Below are 25,683 nucleotides of genomic sequence, written 5' to 3' on the forward strand. Positions count from 1 at the left end.
TTTAATTATAATTCTAAATAGCTTCATAACCACTGTGAACTCTGAATTTACATCATTTTTATGATAGCCACACCATTCCAGGTTTATTGATTTTGTCATTTGCTTCATTACATTTAATGCAAACCTTTTGTATGGAATTATTTTGGTGCTGTGCTGGGCATGGAGAGGTCAGCCTAGGCAGTCTCTAGCCAAAACAGCATAGCAATATCATTTTAGTGCAGACTCCGTGAATAAATGGAGGTTGTAAACACCGTCCACCAGCAGAATAAAGTTTGCCTTCTCCTCTTGACCTTTCCAGCTGGACAAAGTTAAAACCATCGTTTGAGCTGTCTATTTTGTTGTTCTTCCCCCTCTCCCCGTGTTTCAGCTTGGCTCTGCAGTCAGCACAGCACGTCTTACAGCCAGGGAGAGAAAGGGTCTTTTGACACAAGAGCAGTGCCACACTTTGCTGCGGGATGTGTCCAGCAGGACCAATTCTGTGCAGAATGGAGAGGGATCTGTAGGGAGTGCTTCTGGCTTTCCAGGCTGAGGTGCTGTGGGTCTCTGGGGTCTCCACTTGTTTTACCGTCTCACTGGGATGCAGTTTTGATACTGCATTTCGTAAATGGCCAAGAATGTTCCTGGATTTGTTGTACCTTTTAAGGTGAATAAAACCTCCTCAGTTCTAACTTAATACTGCATCACTTTTTCTGGATAACACAATTACTATTTTTAATCTAACCCTGTTAAAAAAAGTGATGAAAACACTAGTGCAAACCAAGTAAGTAAATGGATTCTTGTTTTCTCCAATTACTTAGGCTCAGAAATTCATTTCAGTAATTGACTGGGGGAATAGATTTCCTGCACCACTCTTCCTTGACCACAGAATAAGATGGATGTCCCCCTTACTGACCCCACCTCAGCAAGGCTGCTGTATGGCCATTGTCAGTCCTCATCTCAGCTGCAGCTTTCTGTGCCAGAGCAGAACAAGGACTACGACTACAAAGCCTGTGTAGTTTCTTGCCACATTTAGAGCACGGAAGGGAGTGATTATGGTTCTCATTCAGTGATGCTATCTGTTATAGGGCTTCGCTATCTTGCCGTTGGGCGGCTCCAGGAGGTAAAGTGGCTGTAGGAAAAGGAAGCCACCTGTATTACAATTCACTCCAAAATTGTTATGCCTTGAAAGGCAGACATTTTTGGAGGGAAAAAAAGAATTAAACTGTAATGGTATGATTGTATTTTACAGTCTTTTCATCATAATTTGGTTTTGTATGAACATATGTTCACTGTGTTTATACAGCAAGGGATATTATGCAGTCTTTTTAAACAGCTCAATTGCTGCTTCATTTGAAAATGTCCTCAAAAGAAGCTCAGATCATGTAAATCCTACGTGGATATTAAGAAGATCCTGGGGAGGATCATCATTTTATTTTGAAAAATCATGTTTGTGCTTGGATCTGCAATGTGTTCTTCCAATGGAAAATAAGGATCTAACTCTAAGTGGAGCACAGAGGAAATCCTCAGACACTCAAATATCTGTTAGGAGATGAGTAGAAACAGTGCAAAGTTGATTGTCTAGGTGTAAATCTGAGAATGGCTTTAGTAAAATGATGACACGGGACAAGAGAGCAGCATTGGAAGAGAGCAGCAATTGCAGTAAAATGATGACACGGGACAAGAGAGCAGCATTGCAAGAGAGCAGCATTGGAAAGGGCTCTTAGATGATGGTCTCATTTGTACACCTGATTTCTGCTACCAAATATAATTTTCCTCCACTTTTTTTCCTGTGAAAACCCTGTGAGATCTAATTTTGCTTTTCTTTACCCTTTGGTAGTCCCATAAATGTCAAAGAAACAAATGAGAGAATTCTATCTTCATGTGGAAATAACCTCTGCTCCAGTCTGTTGTGGGTTTTTTAATGCTCCTTTTGGAGTTATTTTTCCAAATCATTGAATAGTAGTACATTAACACTGTGAGAATATGCATACACAGCTTGTCCAACGAGCCATCTTCACACTTAGAATCCTTCTTTCTTTCTCTTGTTTTACTATGGCAAGTGAGGATTTACTTGTTCTTTTGAAGGAACATGAGCCTTTCTAGAGTGATCAAGGTATTTCCCTATATAATTCTGCCTTGATATCCTGTCAATCAGAAGTTGCTTAAAAGGCAGTCAATATAGTAATACTGGGATGTAGAATGATGCTTTTCCAACAACCACCAAACCCTAGAATTTCACTCATTTAAACAGATGAGCTAATGAGCTATATAAAACTGAGACGTGGTGCACAGGATTTCTTCAGGCAAATGGTTTGCATTAAGATCCTTGAAAGCAATTCTTGCTGCATATCCAGGGGCACAACATACAAATCACTGCACCCAAGTCACTGCCTTTCAGTGCATTATTCTTTTTCATACACATTAAAAATTGCTTGTTATGATGTGTGGTGGGAAATGCATCTTCCTGGTGTGAAAATCAGCTTTAGAAATCAGATTGGTTTCTTTTTTTCTTCTTCTTCCTTCTACTTTCTTTTGTGACCCCTCAGTAGCCCTGTACATGAGTTTCACCCTTGAACCTGCTTTATTTTGTATTTAATTTATACACTTAAGCTCGGGTCATATACAGCATCAGGTATTGATTAGGTCCTCCTTTTAAACCCAGTCTTAGAAGGAAGATGACTGCTGCAAGGAGGTCAAGTGGCTTGCCTGGAACGATTCACTGGAGAAGGGGGCTTGCAGTTATGTGGACTGGTTTGGTGGGGGGGGGTTGGTGGTGGTGGCGGGTTGGTTTTTAGCTTTCTGCCTTCAGTTCACTTTGCTTTTCAAAGACGTGGAGCTCTCACTGCTTTTGGAGCAGCTGGAAAGCATCATTAAGGGTTGATGTGCAGGCTGGGGGATAGCAGTAAGCTCTTGCCAATAAGTTAGGCAAGCAGCACTCTCAGGAGGATGACTGAGAAGGATGAGAGGAATGTCTGGGAAGCCAGTTGTGCAGGTATCCTCTTTACCTAATTATAAAAGATTTGTTGCTGTGATTGCAAGAAAGAAAACTTTGGGGCAAGGCTTTTCTGTGGCCGTTTCATTTCAGTGCTGTCACGTTTCACTATGAATTAGATGGTTGAGATTTTGGTTAAAGGGTCAGGCAAGGTAACTGCTGTGCTCTTTTGATCCCAACTTGCTGCCTAATCCTGCTGGGGAGTAAAAGTTCTCTTGCACATGACTGCCTTTTTGTTAAAACAATCCTGGCAGAGGAAGCAGCTGCCTCTGCCAGGAATATATTTATGGACTAATGTCAGGAAAAAATACTAATAAAAAAAATACCACCTAGCAAGAAAATTTCAAGTCATATGGATTAAGTTAACTTGTAAGATTCTTTGTTAATGGTTTCAATTTTGTCAGGCTTGTAGAATCATTATTCAGTGGCTGGTAAGTAAATGTGAAGGAGCAGTTCAGACATGTAATCATTGATATTTAAGAAATCACCATGTCTAAGATCACCTGTTAATTTCAAAATGAAATTCTTCTTAAAACAAAAACTTAGCAATTTGTGGAGAAAAATCTTGAAGTTATAAATTCTAGGAAATTATGTATATACACTGCCTGTGCAATATTTCCTGTTGATGTTAGATGATGTAAAATTAGTTAATAATACCAACAATATTTCTAATGATAAGCCATCTTCTACTTATATTTTTTTTTCTTTTTAAATCGGGATGGAGTTATTTCATGATGCTGTTTTTTACCAATTTTAAATGGAATACTTCACATTTCTGTTCACTAGAAGTCCTGCATTTATAGATAAATACAGGCTTTCGAGTTACCTTACTCAAGTCTCCTGCAAGGTGGAATGAAGCCCTTTGAGGGTGATCTGTCGTCCTGTTTTTTGCAATGTGTATTGTCTTGGAGATTATGGTTGTCCCTTGGTGTGAAGCTTTCTAAACTGTAAAGTTCCACATCCAGGGTCAAGTTATTCCCGGTCTAGCAGTTAATCTCTCCAAGTGAGCAGCAATCCAGAAGGAAAACTGAAAGAAAGACTTCGGCACCTGTTAAGTGGCTTTTAAGTTCTACCCAAGAACTAAACTTATGTGAGGGTCTCAGTTACCAATAATAGGGGGTTTGATGATATTTTTGCTTTTAAGTACTGCAGTTCAGTAAAACATTCGTGCTGTTACACGCGCTTCACCTGTATCTTTATAAACGTGACAATAGTAACATTATCAGTGACTATCGCAGTGAGTGGTGTTCAGCGCTTTGGATATAAACTCTCCCTGTTCTATGTTCTGTGATGGTACTTTGCATGTCCCGAGGTCAGGGAAACTTATTTGAATTTAGGAATGATGCAGGTTAGTGGAACTGGAAATTCTGGGTTCAGTTCCTGCAGTGCTGTAAAACCTCACTGTGCTGCTGACAGCCGGGCATCCACAGGAGGAGGAGAAAATACATTAAATGGTGGGGGACTGCAGTACTACAGCAGTCACATAAATGCCTAAAATAGATGGATGACATTTTCTTTTATGAATTAAAAGACATAGACCTATGCTTTCATGTAGGTGGGAACACAACCCCCCGGTGAATATCCAGAAGAGTTGTCACGTATGCTCTGTGCCCTGTTGCTGCAGGATGCATAGCAGTGCCACACTGCTTTGCTAAAACATCGTTCACCAAGTTAAAGATCTGCTAACAAAAACTGAATGTAGTGGTCCAAATATATTGGATGCTTATGGTTCATAAGGGTATTCAAATAGGAGCATTTGTTGCAGAATGCTTGTAAACATAAATCTGCAGGATGGATTGCTGTCCTTACCCTGGGTGATAAACATTTCACACATGACATGAATTTGGCTGGCTTGAAAACAATCAAACAAAATGGCTTTTTTGTCATCATCTGTGATCTGATTTGTTGTGTATTTCTATAGCACTTCTCAAAGTATTTAAAAATTGGTCCCCAGATAACCAAAAGCAACATTAATTTTGGTTCCCATTTAATCTATCAGGTCCTTTGTTTGCTTTCCTTTCCTACAGTTCTCGCTGGGTTATTCTTTCCTAACCCTCTTTGCTCTGTAGATGACCTATTAAGTGTTTGGGGCTTTCATTTGTTATGTACAGGCGTTTCATTGACAGTGTAGGTGTGTTTTGCAAGTGTTGCAGACCTGGTGGAGACTTGGGCAAAAGAGTGGATGGCAAAGGAGAACGCAAGTCACATAGTTTGTGTGATGACATCTTCGTGAAACGTCATAGGATGATGAAGTTGAATATGCACAACTTCTGGAGGAAGAAGAATAGCTCTTCAAATCCATGTATAACTGCCAGAAAACCATTTCATGTCTATGAGTGGACTTCAGCAATGCTGCTGAGAAGTCACCTTTAGACAAGCCTGCTCAGGACTCTTGCACGAGGCTCTGAATACATGCAGAAATGAGGTTTCCTGCCCCGTGGACCTTACCATGTAGCAGACAGGACAAAGCAATACTCACAGCTCTAAAATGAAAGGGGATAAGTTTGTAATGTAAGTTTGGAGAAGGCTGTTTGATGGAAGTTCAGAAGTTAGAGCTGAGTGCGTTCAGTGTATGGCCCAGAGCAGCCTCCAGGCAAAGGTCTCCATTCTGCAGTTGCTCACAAGCTTACCCCCTTCCAACCTGAAATGATCTCCTGACATTTTGGGGTGTGGCATATCACCTCCCACATTGGGGTGTCTGTGACAAAGGTGCTTTCACATCACTAGTCTCCTAGCCCCTGGTGAGGTGGTGACCCAGCACCCCCCAGGCCTGAAGCCGCGTGTAGACAGTCACTGCTTTGTCACTGAGGGATCCTCCCTGATTCGAGAACACTGGTTTCTTTTTTACACTCTGTTTTGTGAGGATACCCCACTTTGTAACAGTAATAAACCAGCAGATTTTAGTGCTTATTTGAACCCTTTACCAGTCTTCTCAGAGTAACAGGGATGTTATTTGCTTACTTGTATATGAGTAAGCAAATGCACTTATGTATCTCCATAAATTACATATGTAAGCACAGATTGCCCAGAGAAGGACAGAGTACTATTTTTATGAACATAGTACAAATGTAAATAAATACATAAAAGTACACAGCCAGAACCCACCCTTTCATTAAAGTTGTTGTAGCATAAGCTGGTAATGCAGAAATCCAAAGCACACCTTATGTTAACTTATTTGTTTGAAATCGCATAGGAGAATAAGCAAATTTGAGGCAATCAAGTATAGAGTCACACCATAAGAAGTAATTCCAATGGGAATTTGGATGTTGAACTTGAATTCATTGCCTTGAGTAGTGAGAATGAAGTTTGAGGTAAATGCCTTAAAAGCTGAGAAGCTTCAGGCTGAATTCCAGTGTCTCTCTCTCACCCTTAGCTCCGACTCATCTAAACCTGCCCATATGCTTATCCAGTATCGATTACAAGTCAGCCACAGATCTGACTTGCAAAATGAGATGTGATGCTAAGAAGAGACAAATACAAAGACTCTTAAAAACTGAGGATCAGAACATTGCATGTGCATTGAAGCAACCAGAGGAAAACAAATTTCAAATGTCTTTGTAACATCCATTGCTGGCCTTGATTTATATCAGTGAGAGGGCTACAGCCTTAGGAGCATAGTTACATGATGTACTTGGGTCTGCTCTTTTTCAGCAGGCCTGAGAAGTCACATACCTGCAAAGCAGAGATGTGTAATCAGAGTGAGGAGCTGGAATCTGAAGCTGCATGTGGACCTCAGCCATTTAGGAGCATTTGCATGTTGAAACCAAAATCCCTGCCTTTGATAGTGCCCAGACACGTAGGCAGTGAACAAGACAAAGCTGTAATGAAGTCAAATGGCTCCTTGTCTTACAAGAATTGAAAACACTAGTTTTTCATTGCTTATTTGTCAATGGCCAATTTTACAGTGGAAATTACTAGAATAATTTAAATTTCATGTTTCAAAGGCAAGTTGCTGTTGCCTGATGAGTAGAAAAGGGGTAAAACCAACCAAAAAACGTGGAAGCAGTCCCCACCACACCTTTCGTCATCTGGAGTGCCACTTACTCATCCTAAAATCCCAGCTGTATTTAAGATGCAATGGTTTGCTCTTTGGAAGCCTGTAGAGAAGCTCCCGAGCCTGTGCTAAGCAGGATCAGCACTGGAAACCTGTGTCAGGGACACTGAGGTATTCAAACCTGTTCTTCCCTTTCCAGCTTTAACTAACTGGCCAATTTTGGTTTTTCAAAACAGTCTGATAAACCGGCATCTGCTTGGAGAAATTTATTGGTGTGTTATACAAAGATAGCACAGTTTGTAAGTGTAAGAAAGATGCTAATGATTTGGGTATTCATCCACTAAGTATTAATTTTCTCATTTAAAAAAAAGTCACCAGGGCACAGGAATCTTTACTGGTTTGCCCAAATTTACCAGCCATGTAACAAGACTGACACTCTGCTGTGTCTTTACTCACAACATTTACTGTTTTGGTATAATTTCCACTTAATTTTTGTCTTAAGAGCTTGAAAACATACCTCAATTTGTGGTATGACTGCGGGTGATGGAATTAATCTAATGTAATATGTGATTTTGAAGGGGACAGATGTCTGGAAATTGAATGTCAAGACTCCATTTTGCTCTGTCATCTTCCTAACTGTGTAAAATAGGTACTTCTGGTGGCTGGCCCTGGGCCCATTTACCTTCACTTAACCGTGAGGTTGGTTGCACTTGCTCTCTGCCATGGCCTCCATCTCAGCATGTAATCTTCATGTTTGCTGAAAAAGTCGAAGCCTCTTAAAGGCGTGAGAGCTCTGGTTTTCCTCTCAAAGCTGAATTTCATACATTATTAGTAAAAAAAAATAAATGTGTAGACAATGAAACACCAGAATTAATATGATTTTTGCCAAGCAACCCCCTTGCTTAGGGTTAAATAACCACGCTGCTTCACTGCATCCCACCCATTATCCTGGCAGCAGCAGAGGCATCTTTAGCCCGTGGTCCCGGTAAGCCGTGGGCAGCCTGTGCTGCTGGAGCTCCCACTGGCAGGGACTGGGAAGCCCTTTGGTGGTGTCCTCAGGGTAGCAGCAATGCCGTCTGTCCCGCTGCCGATAAGAAGCAGCAGAGCAGTGGCCCTGCTTCCTTAGGATCATAGAAAATCATAGAATCAACTAGGTAGGAAAAAACCTTTAAGATCATCAGGTCCAACCATTACCCCCTGTGTCGCTTTGCAGTGTTTTGCAGTCCTCTGGCCTACTGAAGCCATGTTGCAGAAATACAATGTGGGGAGCTCCTCAATAGTAGGAGAGCTCCAAACAAATTTCCTTTGTCTTTGACAGCTGATATAAATGTTAATATTCCAGCATGAAGCATTCTTTTTCTTTTGTACATTTTGGTTCTGTAATGAATTTGTTACTACCCAGAACATAGGCACAGCCTCATTTTCAAGGAAAAAGCCCAAACCCCAGTTGCCTGCACTGTATTCATCTGCCGTAGCAGCTTTCATGTGGAGGCTTCTTCGGTTTTCCTTCAAAGTGAGCATGACTTATGTGCTATTAGTTCCATGTAACTCATACCATGGTATGAGATGGTCCGTGAGCCTGCGTGACCCTGTTATGGTGCGTATCTTGGTGCAGACCTTGGGCAGCAGGACCGTGGGGGCTGCCCGTGGTGCAAGTGCAGCGGTGCTGCTATCCTTGAAGAAGAATGCGGGCAGGAGGAGCCTGGCCCCTGCGGTCCCGCTGTACCTGTGTCTCCCCTATAGCACCACACAAGCTTGCTGAAGGGGAGGAAGGGCCTCAAGGTTTGAGGGAAGTGATGGCCACAGAGGTAACTTCCAACAGTTATTGCAGTTCAGGTGGAAAGTAGTAGTGCCTCAGTGATCCTATCCCACCTGCCGCAGCTGGGTGGATGCTGCACTGCTCTACTCCATGCTTTGTGTACATTACAAATGTCTACTAATTATTTAGCTTAAATATCTGCATATTTTTTTCTATATAAGTGCCTTAGTTTCAGGTTTTCCACAGTCTCACATAGTAACATCCCTAATGATATGATTTGCTATTAATATTCCTAATATGATTCCCTAGTATGACCTGCTGTGAATAAGGTGAATGATGAGTAACATTTAAGAATAAACTTTTCTTTACATGTGGTATTTGATACTTGTCAACTGAAAATAACGATAAATAAAGGTTTAAGTAAGTGCAAACCCTCTGAAAAATGTAAAAACCACTATAGTAAATAACTTTCCTATTCTCTGACACCCATTTTTTTCTTCCTCATTTCTTCCCCTTTTCCCCTTTGGGGCTATGGCAAAGGAGAACAACAGATGGTTATCAGTCAAGAGTAACTAGGGAAACGGCAAAACCTGCCCCAATTGCTATGGAGACAGCCATTCTGTGCTTGGTATGCACTATTTGTTACATCAGCAACCATGAGAGTTAAAGAAAGAAGAAAAATATTGTTCTGAACCCCCAGATATTGAAAGGAAATCTTGGCTTTGTGTGTATTATCCTTGTGGGAAGAGGCACGAGTAGTCTGCATGCTCATTTGCCACTTGAGTTTTGCATTAAGCTAGAACGATGTCTGTTTTTTGACAGCAACATTTGGAATTGCGAGTTAATGTAATAATACAACTTACACTAAATACTTGATACTTTTGAATAGTCTGCAGAGTATGTATTTAAAAGCAAGTCTTCCGCTCCAGATCAGATATTCCTTCCTCCTTGTTTAACAACCTGGCAACATAGGTTGGTTATGATAACTGAAGCAGAGAGCAGGACTGTGCCCAATTATTTCATGCAGATGAGCTGTTTCTGCACAGTGCTTCAACCGTAGCCTTTGGCAAAACCACATCTTTAGGAAACAACAACAAAAAAAAGGAATTTTGGAACACTTGTAAAAATCCCAGAGCGAGATTTCAGCTTGATCACAGCAGCTTTGTCACTGCTGTTCTGAACAACTGATTTACTCCACTTGAGAATTAATGTTGAATTTAACGTATCCATTCTTTAAGTTTTCTAATACAAGCAAGCTCTTATAGAATGATTTTAGTAAAGCATGAGTAGAGAGTAAAAATTAAACATGAAAAATGCATGAAAAGCACTTTGAAAAAAATCTATATTTTTTCAATTGAAATGAATTCAGTATTATTTTAAAGGAGCATCTATTAGCACTTATGGTGCTTCTTTATCAATTGAATTGAATCATAAGGCCCTTAGTTTGCTCTGTGAGAAATTTCACATAGAATGTCTTGGTGTCACTTTCCTTGGAAATTTTAACATTCTCAAAGTTTTATAGGGGCTGTTTTGGAGGCTGGACAAAAAATATTCTAGAGGATCTCTCTAATTCTAATTCTCTAATACAGGTTGGTGAAGAGCTGCAGGGTTAGGGTCTAAACTTTGCAGGACATTGGTGGCACAGACCCAGCAGTCTGGATTAGGGAAAAAGTGAATAGATTTGGGGAAAATGTTGTGCAAACTGAGGTTCTTTTGGAGATTTAATGAACCAAAGTCATTTTCTTTCTAACAACAATTCTGTAAGTTCTATAATAAGTTACGGTGAATTTACCTTCATGTGAAATGGCTATTGAAAATTCCTTTAATTCTGGTTAAATATGCAAGTCTTTTATTGATGAGGAAATGGCTCTTGCTTAATCTGGGATCTGTAGCAGTAAATGTCTGTAACATTAGCAGAGTAATTTCATACACCACTATTCTAACACTTCTTTTTATGCTAAACAGTATGAGAAACAAAGAAAGCTGAAAGTATTTATTGTACTTGTTAATACAGGCTTTTATTTAATTATTTAACTAGATTCTGGACAAAATGTAGAAAGATGTTACAGTAATTAAACAAGTATCACAGTATAATTAAAACCAGATTAACATTTGAGCTCTGTGGTGGCCTTGGTAGTGTTTGTAAATGGAAAAAAAACCCTGTCACTGAAACAAAGTGCAAAACACTGATGATAGAGTTCATTACTGTGAAATGATGATGCTTGAAGGACCTCTTCCTCGTGAATGTGAGGATGGCTGTTTGCAGCAAAATACTGAAAGCATGTATGGCATCAGGTTAGTTGGTGCGCTACGGAGAAACATGCTTGTAATACAGATGTAACGTTTTAAACATTAACTTTTGCTTAGTTACTGGTAGTTACTGATGTTAGTAAAAGATCAGGTTATTTCTATTTTGGAAAATTTTGCCCTAGATGAATTCACTTCTTTAATCTTTTAGAATAGTTTTGGTTTAAAAAGAAAATCTTAAATCTAATAGCATGATTAAAATGATATCGGCTTTGTTGCTTGGGATTTTTATCTTTCCAATGCATTTGGAAAGTAAATATTCCTTATTGTTGTTAGCAAAACTTCCAAACCTCAGTATTTAAAGGATGATTTCAAATGGCAAAAGAATATCAACATTGTAAAATCCTATTCCTTCTAAATGTTACTTGAAATTTTATTTTCATGTATGATAGATAATGTACAAATCTAAATGGATAAGCTGGAGTTATACTCTGTCAGGGGAATTGTGTTTTAAACAGTTAAAGTGGTGTTTCGGCCAACCCATGGATTGTCCAGTGATATCAATCTACTAGGAATCAGCGTTATTTCTCATTTCATAGAAAGGTGATTTATATCTTTTTTTTCTTTAAAACATCAATTTTAAAGATAGAGATCAATGTAATTTAGTCACATAATTTTCCTGCTTTTTAATGAAAACTGAGACTAGTCAGGGTTAGTCAGATTATAATACTACATACAGCATTGTGTATTACAGCTCTACCATGTGAAAGATGCCTAATTCTCCAAATGGTTTTATAAATTCTTGTATTCTTTCTAAGCATTAATCTGTGTCACACTTCACCTCAATCCCATATACCCATTCAGTATTTTCCTTGCTTGAATGGTGCTCTCCATTCTCCGGGATCTTCTGGTATTGCTCTGTGTATCTGTTGGTACTGCCAGCTTGCTGATTACCTGTCGTGGAGATCTTGGATTCCTGGAGCTTCTGAGGGTCACAGTGGGTAATTCAATCACACATGAGCTACTGGGTTTCCCAGGCTGGGATCTCTTCTTACTGATGTTGGAGCAGGAACCCTTCTGACAACATCCCCAGCCCAGGTCCAGTGCTTTGTCTCTGGTGCATGAGAGCTTCGGCTTTAACACAAACACTTTAAGTTTTTGTGTTAGATAAAACACAAATAAAATAAATAAAACTTAGATGTCTATGTACATTAGCAAAAACTTGGAAGTTCAAATTTAGGCAGTGCTTATTTGTTCATGCCTTGGCTTGTAGCTCTTATAATGTGCCATGAATTGCGTGGCTGTTTCACAGAGCTCAGTTACTGTGGCTTCATTCACCCTTTAGTCTCTTTTAAATATAGAGGCTCACATTTTCCACGTGATAACCCTCATTTTCTTCAGAGGCAGTTGAATCACTTGGTAGTTTCAGATAGCCTGCGGTAAGTGCTGTATTCCTTCAAAAGGCAAGAGTAAATGAAGGTATAACAAGTGACTTTGTCCATGTTAAAATCGTCTCTTAAATCTGAGCTTGTGTTGTCTGACCTTTGTTCACCATTGCATTACACCGTTACATGCCTAACACTGTTTGTAATACTGAGGAGAAAAAGATCTTCTAGAAAGGGTATGAACACTGACAAACAGAGAAGGATTTAAATCTGAATAAATGCTTCTGCCGGCTGAGACCATTTTCTAAGTTCACCTGTAAGCCTGCAGCAGCTGATCTGTCCTGGGGCTGTGCCTGGGGTAGCACTGCTCCATGTGTGCGAGTGCTTCATCCACACGGCAGCGATGAAGAAAGGAGAGCAGTGTCCCGTGTTGCTCCAGGAAGTGTATGTGCCACCTGTTCCAAAATACTGACTTCTCTTTTTTTTTTTTCCCTTTTTTCAAAGTTGAATTTTCACTTTCTCTGCACATGGTTAGTTTTCTTCAGGTAAGAAGAACCCATGGCAGAGGGGTTGGAACTAGATGATCATAAGTTCCTTCCTAACTCTAACTATTCTGTGATTCCAAGATGTCCTTCTCAACAAATGTTAGGTGTATCTCTTCTGTGCATTGCCCACATCACAGGAGTTTTATTTTCAGAGATATGAAAGTGTAAGTTGAGCACCTGTCTTTGCCTTCAGGCTTCAAGTGAAATTTTCTCAAAACTTTAAGCATTGTCTTGGAAGGAAGATGTTGTTTAGACTTGAAACTCTTAAATCTCTAGTCTCTGCTTAACCACTCACCAAGGTGCTCTTCAGAGGCAAAGAAATAGAATTTCCGTTTTGACACTTAGAGAAATAAATGGGAGGTGAAGGATCTTAAAAACAGTCATACCTAATTTTAGTTCTGTTCATTTTGAGAAGAAATTCTCATGCTCAGAGTTTAATGCAGATGTGAATGCTTTAACGTGATAGATACTAGGAGATGTGAGCTCTGTTACAGAGAAGCATTAAATGTGTGGATGTCCCCAGAGACTGTGCAGATTTACTCTGTGGGGCACGCAGAATCAAGGTGTGTATCTGATGAATATTTTCCTTATTTACTATCGTGCTCAGTGTGTGTCTTCTGGGCATTCAGAGGTGGGTTAATCACAGACTAAACCTGGTTGTTAGCACCAGCTGACTGGACCTATGGAAATATCATTGTCATTATGCTTTTTCAACAAAAATCAACCTATGAGTAGCATTTTTTAAAAACCCCAATGCACCTCAGATTAAGCCCTTTAATCAGAAGCCCTTTGCGACTAGAATACTCGGTTTGTTTGCTTATTTCGGTGTATTTGGCAAAAAAAATATTATAGTCTAACTCAAATAAAAATAGGCAATATATAGTACTTCCCACAGAAGAAGAGAGAGGTGATTCTTGGGTTGCCCTGCTTCCTCTTCATCATGCTAGCATGTGCCAACTTTATGCTTAATAAAGCCAAGTGTAAAGTGCTCAGTCGTGCAACCAGCATTATATTTAACTCATTTTAAGTTTATCCCTCCTGAAATGTAGTATCTTTTCTGGTTGAGCTATCAATTTTTAACAATCCACACAATTAACCAGGGGTTTCAGAAAAAGCCTCTCAGCAGCCACTGGTCCTCCCAGCAGTCAAAAATACGTAGTTTTTAGCATCTATGCTGGGTGGTGAGAACATAAATACGTATGTCTATACCTATACACATATGTATATATACTATCCATGAACTCTTGTGCTACAGAAAAATCCATTTTGGATGCTTGTACATCCCAGTATCTGTCAGGTCGAAGTAGACCTTACAGGGTATATGGGTGTATGAGTTTTCATGCACTTTACATCGAGACCAGACTACATTAGGATACAAACTGCAAAGGATAAGTTTCCTGTAGTTGTCCAGTCCATACATATTCAAGATGCTCAATGTTAGTAGATCAAACTCAATCCTTGTAAGAGGTGCAAAAAGATTATATTTGCTCTGTCTGTGCTTTATTGTAGTGTAGTAAAAGAGAATAATAAAAGTGACAAATGTCTATTTAGACCCAAAATTAGGTACAGCAAATAATTGGATAGAAGTTGGTATAAGTATACAAATATGTTATACTTGGGTGTATGTATATACAAATGTATTTGCTATCTCTGTGTATGTATTTAGTGTTTTTTTAATAGCAGCCAGAAACTGCAATGCAATCTTGGTATCTTTGTGTATAATACTTTATACACACAGGACAAACTGTCCATTCCTCACTACATCTACAGTTTATGTTGTGCAAAGGACAGTATAATATAGATTCAGGAGCCTGCATCTGTTTTTATGAAATGCAGATATTTCACTGCCACATGGCTAGGTAAATAATTTTATTTCTCCAAGTGTAAAATTTAAGGGATCAGATGTCAGAAAATTTAATCACTGAATTTTAAATTACAACTTACATCTGTAATTTTTGAAGCAAAAGAGACAGATGTAGCTGTACTGCTGTATCGCGTATATTGTAAAATGTATTGAAATCATGCATATGCAGGGAGACAAATGAGAGAACTCCACCATCCAAATATTAAATTACACATTTTGAAGCAAAATAGTGTCTTAAGTGTACGGGTGTATAATGCTTTCTGTCACTGGGTTGCTCTCCCTGATGCAGTTAGACAGAATCTGTATTTAGTCAGAAATCTTTCAATAGAATGGGCTACCAGATGGGACCAGTAACAATGCAGAGAGGCATCGAACCACCACAGACATTTGGTGCTTAGAATAATAAAAAGACTATAAAATTAGATTAGTTGAGTCTAATTTGGAATTGGTATATTCCCTGTGCACTCTCACAGCTCTTGGGCAGATAAAGCCTGGAGATTTAGTACTGTCAGGACAGAGGACTCCAACTTCCAGTAAAAGAAAAAAAAGGCATTCTGGGAGGTCACGGAGGGCAGCACAGTGACCTCCAATGATTTACAGGCCTTTAGCTTAATGAAATTGTTTCAGTGACATGACGGTAAAAGCTCATAATGGATTGGATGCCCTAATGTAATGAAATTACTCCCTTCTGCCTTTAAAAAAAAAAAAAAAAGAAGCACAATTAATATTTACTGAGACCTGCCAGGCTCCAGTGCGCGGGAGCGTGCGGCGCTGTCAGGCAGCAGCAGCACCGCCAGCGCAGCGTGGCAGCCGCCAGCCCTGCGCCGGGTGGGAGCAGGCGCTGCGAGGGGGTGCAGGGACACCTCGGGCACGGGGAAGCCCCAACCTGGTGCTCCGAGACAGCTCTGCCCGTCCCCGCCAGCCTTCATCCTCTCCCTTCCTTTCTGCAGGCAACTGGACAACAACCAGATCAGCTGCATCGAAGATGGAGCCTTCCGAGCCCTGCGCGACCTGGAGATCCTGTGAGTTGACTTGGTGCTGTGCTGGGGCGGCGGGGGGCAGCTCTGCCCGTGCTGCAGTGCTGGGTGAGCCTGGGGGGCTTTATCCTTCCTTCCCACCTCACACCAGTGCTGTAGGTAGCAGAGTGGGATCTCACGCTTCCCCTAGCCTGGGGTTACTGCTAATTAAACCACAATAGACGACTTCTGTGCTGCTGTTCCTGAGGAACGGGGATATTGCCGTGCTCGCTGCTGCGTGGAACAGATGGGGTTCAGCAGTATTCAAAGTGCGTCCGAGGTATGCTCTGCAGCCAGTAACCTGGCCAGCTCTGCGGAATGTTGGGGAGCGGATGGGTAACAGGTTCATGGGGAACAATATTGTGAGATATCTGACAATTGCCCTAGACAAAAAGCTGTTTAAAAGGTGTTTGGTATGTAAGAGGGAGGAGAGACAGGCGTTTGGCAGGCTTGTTCAGTGCAGTCATTGGCTTTTGGGGAGGATCCTTCTCTGAGGGCTGAAATAACACCACGTTGTGCTCTTCATGTACCACAAACTTTACACATCGGCTGTTAAAGCTGCAGCACAGACCGAAAAAAGAAAAAAGGATTTGACAGTGAATGCTGACTCTAACAGAGAAAAAGCACATTAGATTTAGAGCACTGTCACTGTAATGTAAAATCCAATATTACCCAGAACTCAGTATCTGGGTAGCTAATTTGCTTATTACTGATAGTTACTTGTTCACTCAGAAACCTTTTCTAGAATAGGTTTTGACTATATGAACCGATACAAAGCTTTCCCTGTTACCTGAAAGTTAATACTGCAAAGCCGAAAGTGTTAATACCTGTGCAAGCACAGAGTCCTCAGCCAAAATGGAGAGAGAGCTGGGGTGGGAGGGAAACAGACACCCTCAACATCTGAACTGGGACTGATACTGGTCCAGCATTGAAGCAGTATATGCTTAAATACAGCAGGGAGGGCCTGCTCAGGCTGCTGAAAAGCTTGTCCTTAAGATACAGGGGCTGAAACAGCAAATGGTACATGGTTAAAGGAAGCACCTGCCTCACACAGGCCTGGCACCTGGAGATGCAGCAGACTCCAGACATTGCCTTTGGCTTCTGAAAACAGGCAAACCAACATGCTATATAGGGAGTGCTGTGCCACACACCACAGTGGTTTGAAAACACAGCTGGTGGTACAGGGAATTTTTCCTCAAGGGCTCTACCTAGCTTGTACTGATGCTCAAATGAGTTTTGTCATCAGTTTCCGCAGAAGCAAGCTCAGTTTTCTGAGGGGCCAGGGAGTGGTAGCTGTCTGTGTTTATCCATCACAGTCAGCTGGGACACTTTTGGCCCCTCTGTCTCCCAGGCTGGGATATTGCTGTGGATCAGAGAGTCTGCGTCGCTCATACTGAGCTAAAAGTAGGTACCTGCAGAGTTCCATATCTGGGAACTTATGTTACCAAGAGTATCGTTTGATTTCTTTATGAGTAGCACTTTTCAGGAAAAGTAATGTGTTGCCACTATAAAGTTTCACTTGTCTGTCAGATTGAGAAGTCTGCTGTGTGGGGAAAGACAGACAGACAAGGAGAAAGAAATCATGAACACCTCTCAAATTGAGTTTTTTCTCTTTTTTTTGATGGGCTGATTTTCCCTATCCGCAGCGAGTGAATCAGACAGACTGTGCTATGGCTTTCACTGAAATAGTCTGGATAATAAATAGAGCCTTTTTTGTAATATAGTGAATTCTGCAGGCTACGAAAAAGTTGCTGGGAGTGCGTTTCTTCACCCCAGAATGTAGTAAATGTTGAATTAGTTTATTTACCTCACTGCTTTTAATCGGTTAATTCTATGTCAGTTATTGGTGGGTGGGAGAAAAGGAGGATATATAAAATACATCCTAATCAGTCCTTTAATGCATTTTTAATTTTCAGCACAGGCATACTGCTGCAGGAAAAATCAATCTTATTTCTAAAAGATGAGAAAATGGATTGATAGTATCTATTTCTAGAGGTATTTTTCTTGCAGTCACAAAATGGGAGTTTTCTATTTCCAACCTCATCTGATTTTTCTCCCAAGTTTTTCTTCAAAGAAAGTTTGAGTATTTAATCTCTCTATCAAAATAAATTAGCTAAATGCCCCAGAGAATGTCATATCTTCAGTTGTAAAAGTTAGAAATGTTAAAAAATTAAAGCAATTTGAACCATCAAAGCATATTAAGTGAAACTAAATTTCATCATTTCAGACCGGCAATGTATTTTATGCAGATACGTTTTAACCTGTAATGCAATGTGTAGGAAATATTTAATGATTCTGGCAAAAATTACTCTAAAATCTGTTTGGAGAGTTTGCAAAGGTACCAAATAATGTATTTCTTCTTTAGCTTCCTGAAAACTTGTGACCTTTCTGGTTTCAAACGTTTCCACTTCCGCATCTTTTCTCTGTGCACCCGCCCATCTACAGAACTCTAAATTCTGCAGATAACTCAGGGCAGACACCAAATGCTGAGCATTACTTGAACAAAACCCCAAACACTTTCTTTAAAAGCATTTTGTTTTCTGGATTGCACTGTTCATTCACCTTGAATTCCTCAAAACCCATGAGTGCAAGGAGCTTGGTGATTTGGTAGATGTAGGAAGAGGAGGAAGTTGTGCAGTTGTCCTTCAAAATGAAGAGCACTCCATGGTCCACGTTATTCCTTCTATCAACAAGCTGTTTCCATTTACTACTGTTATTTTCTTTTTCCACGTTATGAATACATCCCTGTACCAACAAATAGCAGAGAACAGAGATGGAAACGGGGCTGAAATTTGTGGCTAATTTCAGTACCTGACCTGGTGCAATGAGCTGCTAACCTCAGCTGGAGCTTGGACCAGCCCAAGATGCTGACAGCGGCTCCCAGCACACACACAGTCTTTTGGTCACTGCTTTGTTTATGAGCTTCCATATTCCAATTGTCCTAATCCCTGATCCTGTGATCTGACCTATGTAGACCATAATGAAGGTGCCAGGTCCTACTGGTGACTGAGTTTTGGGTTAAAAAGCTGCAGTAATGTTGACTATGAAGTGCTCTGGTGCCTTCTATTGATTGTCTTTGCCCCCTGCAGCAAGGTGAAAATAACATCTGAGAAATCACATGCAGCACTGACATCCTTCCTTAAACAGCTCCTGGTATTTGCAGGGGGGCTCGGTTTGTTCATTTGTCAGATTTTCTGTATTATTTCCCATAAAGGTTTTGCCTTTAATCTGTGGCTAAAATAAGGATTTTTCTTGTTGGCATACTTCCTCTTCCTCTTTTCATAAGATGATAAAGCAGATTTCAGTGGGTTTCTTCCTGCATTCCAAGACACAGAAAGGTGTGCACAACCACTGAGACAGTAACAAAATGGAAAAGGAGCATGCTGTTTTGAAGGGGTGGCACAAGTTATTAACTAACTGATGACCTGTTGGAAATGTGCAGAAAGGTAGAAGAAAATTAATGTGGAACTTTACCGAACTGTAGTGTCATTTTTAGTAGGAGGTTTTCTGCTCTGCTTAATTTTTAGTTATGTCCTGTGGCAGTAGCTGGTAATAACAGTATTATTGAGAAATATGTATTAGTCTAGCACATTGAAAGATTATTAAAAAACCTCACAAAACCATACAAAAAAACCCAAACCCCAAAGTCCTCAAAATAATTGTGCTGTATTCCCTATAGCATGTGCAATACAGTGTTCATATCCTTTGTAGGCTAGAAATCAGTCCAGAACTGTATTTCCAAATGTCCAAAATTGTGAAACATAGGTGATAAAACTCTCTCAGAATTTTGCCTTCAGTCTCTTAGGATACATGAATAAAAGGAATTAATTTGAAGGTGGTTCAATGGGCTCATTGGAACCGGATAAACTGAAGTGAATGAATGTGCTGTTGTCATTAGACTGGAAGGGCTGAACAACACTTGTGTTTTTAGGATCCATTGGACAGTAAGATACAGAACTCAATTTAGCAGAAGAAGCCTTTACTTTATTCATTATTGGCTTTCCTCACTGGAGTAGCTTGAATCCGTGTGGTGACATGGCAGTTGTGCCATGTGGATAGGACAGTGAGAATCGGGAGTCGCTGTTGGCAGCTTAGGTGGGGTGTTCTCCTAGTTTTATATTACAAAGGTGGTTTTCATCCTGCTTTGAGGGATAGCCAGAGGGTCTGGAGCATGAACACATTCTGTTCATTGCAGATTTTCTGTAAAAAAAATTTCTGAACCCGAAAGATTTTATCATACCAAGAGCTAATCCTAAGAGGTCTGTGGAGAGTTTTCTATTAAGGCAGCGAATGAGTTCTTGCTGTATAGAGCAAGTACGGGATGATTTTGGGGTTTGGTTGTTGTCAGTCATGTTACTTGTTGTATGTTTTTCATATCTCTCAGCCTGAAAATCCCTTTTCCTGAGTTTCACATGCTTTTTTAAATGAATGAGCACTGATTCTGTCATTGAGTCTTTAGCAGTGAACTACACACAGGAACCCGCCCTTCAACTCTGAAAGTTGTGGCAATTCACTCACCAGTAATACTGGTGCAAGTGTAGTCACCCAAATGTTCCCAGCAATTTGAAGTTGGGAAATTAGCCCTAACTATTTGATCTAAAAAAAAACCAAGTTAGTGTTTGCATATCTAACCTTTTCTTTGCAAACATGTTTGCCTCACTCCTCTTCCTGCTTGCCAGAAGAGCAGCCAGCTCCAACCCCACACGGTGCTTTCCTTCGGTCTGTGCCTCAGCGCTAAGGCGTGTTCCATGGGACCCAGCGTGCTCTGTCAGACTAGTTGTGCTCTGCATCCCCTAGTCATTGTCTGACACATCAGCCATCCAAGCATTTTACAAGCAGAATAGGGTCATTCATCCTTACTTTGCTCAATCCAATACGTTCCTGTTACAAAGGATTCTGTTTCATAAAACATTTAGTAACCTGTGCAATTTCTGATAGAGATGTCAGGGTAAGTGTGCTTGTAATACGCACAACCTTTAGTCACAGAAACTTTTATTTTGTGCTACAGCCACTGTTTAATTGTTCCCAGGGTTGTCTTGTGTATGCTGAACACTCGGCTATATAGCCAGCTTTACTTATTTGCAGAATGCTATTCTGGGCATGTCTTAACTAGATAGAAGATTTGTATTTGCTTTCCCAACCTGGAGAGTCAGGGAGCGAATGTCATGACATAATTCTAAATATATGAGATTCATTGCTTAATGAAAGCCTGAAAATGCCACACAAATGTGATTTCCTCCTCTATTTTGCTGGAAATTATTGTTGGTTGAGGCAATCAGGATCCAATTTGAGCTCTGTAAATTGGGTTCCTATAACTGATACCAAAATACCTAAATAGAATAATGAAAATGAGAATTCTATTTAAAATATTGTGCATAGCTGGTTTACTTGCTCACACTTGAGTACAGTAAAATTAAAATTCTTGTGTTTTGGGGTTTTTTACCCAAGGGTATATGTTAGCTTAAACGTATGTAAATCAAGAAAATGAATTTAAAATCTTTAGTTATTTCATCAGTCAGCAGGTACATAATATGTGCCACAGAACTGAAGGGAGTAACCATTGGTAGTATATGAGTAATTGGAGTAGCTACCAGTTAGGTGAAATTAGGTGAAAACCGAGGAGTTCGGCTTTTCTAAGCGTATCCTCAGTTTTCTGTGTTGAGCCTGTATCCCAGACAATCAACTTGTGACAGAAGAACACAGGTCAGTTTGGCAGTTGGGAAATGGTGCTCCCACAATATAGAGGTATCAGTGGGCGGATGATAATTTCCAGTTTTCTTTACTCCATTACTTATTAGAATGTCCAGGAGTTTATGCCCTTCCCATTCTTCCTGCCTCCTGTATCGCCCTAGGTCTTTAAAAGACGGAGAAATGATCCTGTAGAACCTGGCTGCTGTTATTACAAGGGTTCTGTTCTATAAATCAGTTGGAGATAAGATTAACTGCAGCAAGGGCTTTTTCTGGAGAACTCTTAGAAAGGCACTGCACCCCCGATGGACCCCAGTGACATGAGATGCACAATTACTGTAAAGAATTGATGGAGGAAAGATGGGGTGCTTGCATGGTTGCTTGATAAGGAGTGTCTTATTTGCTGATACACGTCGGTGGGAGATGTAGTGTCATTGCACAAGATATGGAACTGAAATCTGAGATAACCTCCGTTCTGTAACATATTGCAAAATGTGAGGTTAGAAGTACAGCACAGTGAAAGGAACACTATCCAGATGGCACCATGGTGACAGGCTTTATATCAAAGACCAGCTGAGACAAAGTAAGAGCAGGCAAGAGAGGGCCTCTGAACACCACTGGTGCCTGTTACAGATGTAATGTAACTCTGTCTTTATGGGGAGAATATATTTGCATAAATTCATTGATCAATGATTTTGCTAATCCTGCAGTATTCCAGGCATGTCCCAGCAAATTGGTGAACACTTCTATCAATCCTCAGTGTGGGTGCCTAATTACATTACGTGTTTAGAAAAGATGGATTTTTCTCTTCCTGAAGCATATGTAGTAGTTCAGTGCTGTGCTCATTCACCTTTCCTGCTCCCATTAGGTCGGAGGTTTTTTCCCTTTCGGAATAGCCCGGAGCCATGCAGGCTGCAGAACTTATCAGGATAAGAGCAATGCCAGGTTAGAATTATTAGTTTTATGAATCACTGCCCAGTATGCTTTTTGAGGAAGCCTGGGTTTATGGCTTGTGTAGTGCAAGCCCTTCGCTGGTGCTGCAGTCACTGCTCTGAGAGACTCCAAAGTCAAAACTCCAGACACAGAGATTTCTGGCAAACCTTCTGTCCCATGATACTGTTTCATTTGCATGCTCTGCTCATCTTGTGACCTGCCCTCCCTCCTCTTTGACTAATACAGTTTCTTCATCAGTAATATAAAAGATGTAGAACAAGCATTTTGACTGTTGAAAGTCAAATGAATGTGAACGACTCAATCCAGAGGACACTCAACTGTATGTTTAATGCAGACATGCGGCTCGGCACCTTAACCAAAAGCTGAGCTGAAGAATATGATGGGAATTAAACTCCTAGCGGATAAAGTTGAGGTGATGACAAGAGTTCTGAGTGAAAGTAACAGTTCAAGGTAGATGAGTAGTTGTTTTATGCCACGATTTGGAAGTTGCTATTGATTTGACTCCCCAGAGCAGCTGGATGACGATCCTTGGGTAGCTGGATGGAATCCTGTCAGCGTTAGTAAGGCCTCTTTGGCTAGGGAAGCAGGCTGCATGCTTGCATGGCACAGGTCTCTGTGACACCAATATCAAATATACCAGGATGTCCTCAGCCCATCTGTGACACCCTTTGGGGTCCAGAACTGTTGGTGACTCTGGGAACTCCTGTCTGCTCCAGGGTCAGTCACCAAACAGGAAAAATTGAAACAGAAAATGACATAATAGTCACTGCCTTTTTTCTCTGTGTGCAATGAAGGGTATTGTATATGACCTATAGGGTGTGAATGGTTTGTCTTCTTCAGCAGTTGCTTTTGTCTCTCTGCTGTGCTGGTAGAACAACACAGACAAAGGCTTTGTGCTGCAGCCAGTCTGTCTATGAGAGAGGACTCCAAAGTCTGGTTTCTCCTGAAAGAGAGGGTACAATTATGATGGAGCTCTGTGTAGCAGAATTGTTGGTCTTCCACTTCAAGCATTGTGTCAGATATTTAACCTTCAGCTGCAGCTGCTGAGCTCAGCCTACTACTTATTAGCAGTATCCAACATTTTTAGCTGCGACACTAACATTGTGTCTGTGATAAACTGGAAATCAAAACAGTAATGTGTAGTTAGCTTATAAGTGAAGTAGATAGTTGCATCTGCACCTGAAAAAATGCATAGGTAGAGGCTTCTGACCAAAATAAATCAAAATCTAAATCAAATAGTGTCTTTTTTCCTGGCAGTTTACAAGGTTATGCATATAATGTAAATATATATATGTGTAAGTGCATATGATGAGAAGAGCATGTATGTTATGGTTAAATCAGCAAAGTAATTGTAAAAACTTTTAAAAGAAAGACATATGATTAGCATCAATTTCTTTACATAGATACCCAGTTCTGTGTTTCAGAGAATAGAAAAATTAAGAACTGCATTAAGGGTGGAAGTATAAAACAACTTCAAAGTAATTTGAAGCCAAATAATCACAATTTCTATATTAATTTAGTTATCATAAATGAAGCAATGTTAACTGGTTTGATACTTTTGAAGCGGAATTACATTTCTGAAGTTTTTGTTTTGGGATGAATAATTCAAATGCGTTGTTTTAGTATGTATGAGTGATGGATGACATCTGCAGGTCCTTAGAAACAAACACTGCAGGGTCATCCAGAAACCTTTGTTGTGCTGTACCATGTTGCTCTTGAGTACTTTAGGGATACGTCAGGAAATAGCTTGGTCAGTTGAAAGAGCATCAAATGAGGTGGCTACATAAAGGCATTGAAGGAAACAGCAGACGGTAGTGCCATTAAAATTGCACTCATCCCTCTTGCGTTCACAGTGCTGGATGGTGTGAGGTGTCTGTGGTTTGCAAGGGCCAGACTGGCTGAGATTGGGGTTTATCTAAGGGTCAAATAGAAGAGAAAATTGTGGAAATTGGTTTGATAGCTGTGATAAAGCGATGTAGGAGCATCTAATGACCAAGGTCTTTGTTCACCAGGTTGGTAATTTAGATTTGCGTTTGCATCTTTTGCCATTAGATTCTTAGATTGTGTCTGTCACCACAAGTGCTTTGTTGGGAGAAGGGAGGGTGGGAAAGCGGCTTTTGTCCATGGCTTTCAGCTTTGGACTTGGCTCCTGTGATGGATAAATTGCCGCAATGCAGCATCTCTGCGACGACGCTTGAAGGCCGCTGAGAAGCCCCTGTTGGTGCAAGAGGAGGCTCGGGCTGGGCGGGCTCTGGGGAGGGGGTAGTCCCCTCCGCGAGCACCCGAGCTTCTGACTGGCTCCTTGGGCAATTTCAGTCATGTCTTAAAAGGGTTGGGTCCGGTTTATCTGCGAGACACCCCGTCTTCCCATCCGCGCCAGGGCGGTAGCGATCAGGTGAGGCACTTCAGCTAAGACTTAGGCTGAAGCAGTTAGGACAGACCATCCACAATGGCAGTTAGGTTTTATTTTGTACGCAGGCAGATAATACAGAGAACAACTGTGCGACTCCTTTTATTTAGCTACTTCTTGCGCTTGTAGGACATTCCTCAGCAGATCATGAGGGCTTCGAATTTTTTCCTATGTATATTTTATTTTGCACTTTTTTTTACTCTGTGGACTGAACGCAAATGAAACACTGTGAGTATTTGCTATTCGAATTGTTATGGTTTCTTAGCTGTATTGCATACGCATGCATGAATATAAGCAGGTACTGGTGGTGTTTGGGAGAAATTTAACAATTGGAGAGGTGCTTTTAAACATATCAACCTTTTTCTTGTGTGATGCACACAAGCGCTAATATATCGAAAGAGAATCCTGATGGAAAGCAGATCCCTTTCCAGTCTCACCAAGAAACATGTAATTGCCCTTGTCTAGGAGCTATGTGTTGTCTTTGTTCTTTCAAAACATTTCTTTCAGAATGTAACTTTGCCTTAGCAACTGTTCATACATGCAAGTCTAAACTCACAGAATGTGTATATCACACATTCCCTATTTCATTCATGTGGATTTATATTAGTCTATATATTAGCCTTCATGTCCAGCATGTTTTCATTGCAGGTAGGGGCAGCATATACTGCTAGAGTATAAAGTTACTCCACAAATGTGGTCTGTATCTGTTGCATTTTGGGGAGGCACCTATGGCAGTAAAGATGAGGTTCCCTCTTTAAAAGTTTTGTGTCGTTTCCTTCCTCTGCTGCTGAAAGCTGAGAATTGCCTTTGTGGTTCCATGCCACACCATGCCCATCACGCCTTTCAGGAC

The 25,683-nt window shown here is 40.6% G+C and overlaps 1 protein-coding gene across 2 annotated transcripts in view; it reads left to right on the forward strand.

The window, feature by feature from the left end:
• Positions 1-25,683, forward strand: part of SLIT3 (slit guidance ligand 3) — a 518,327-nt gene that overhangs the window by 272,276 nt on the left and 220,368 nt on the right. For both annotated transcript variants that reach the window (XM_030504413.2, XM_030504412.1), the window contains one exon: positions 15,716-15,787. In XM_030504413.2, coding sequence (XP_030360273.1) covers positions 15,716-15,787 — 72 coding nt within the window. The remainder of the gene's footprint in view (positions 1-15,715; positions 15,788-25,683) is intronic.

This window comes from Strigops habroptila, chromosome 12, assembly GCF_004027225.2.
Source record: "Strigops habroptila isolate Jane chromosome 12, bStrHab1.2.pri, whole genome shotgun sequence".
In the NCBI taxonomy this organism is placed as follows: domain Eukaryota; kingdom Metazoa; phylum Chordata; class Aves; order Psittaciformes; family Psittacidae; genus Strigops; species Strigops habroptila.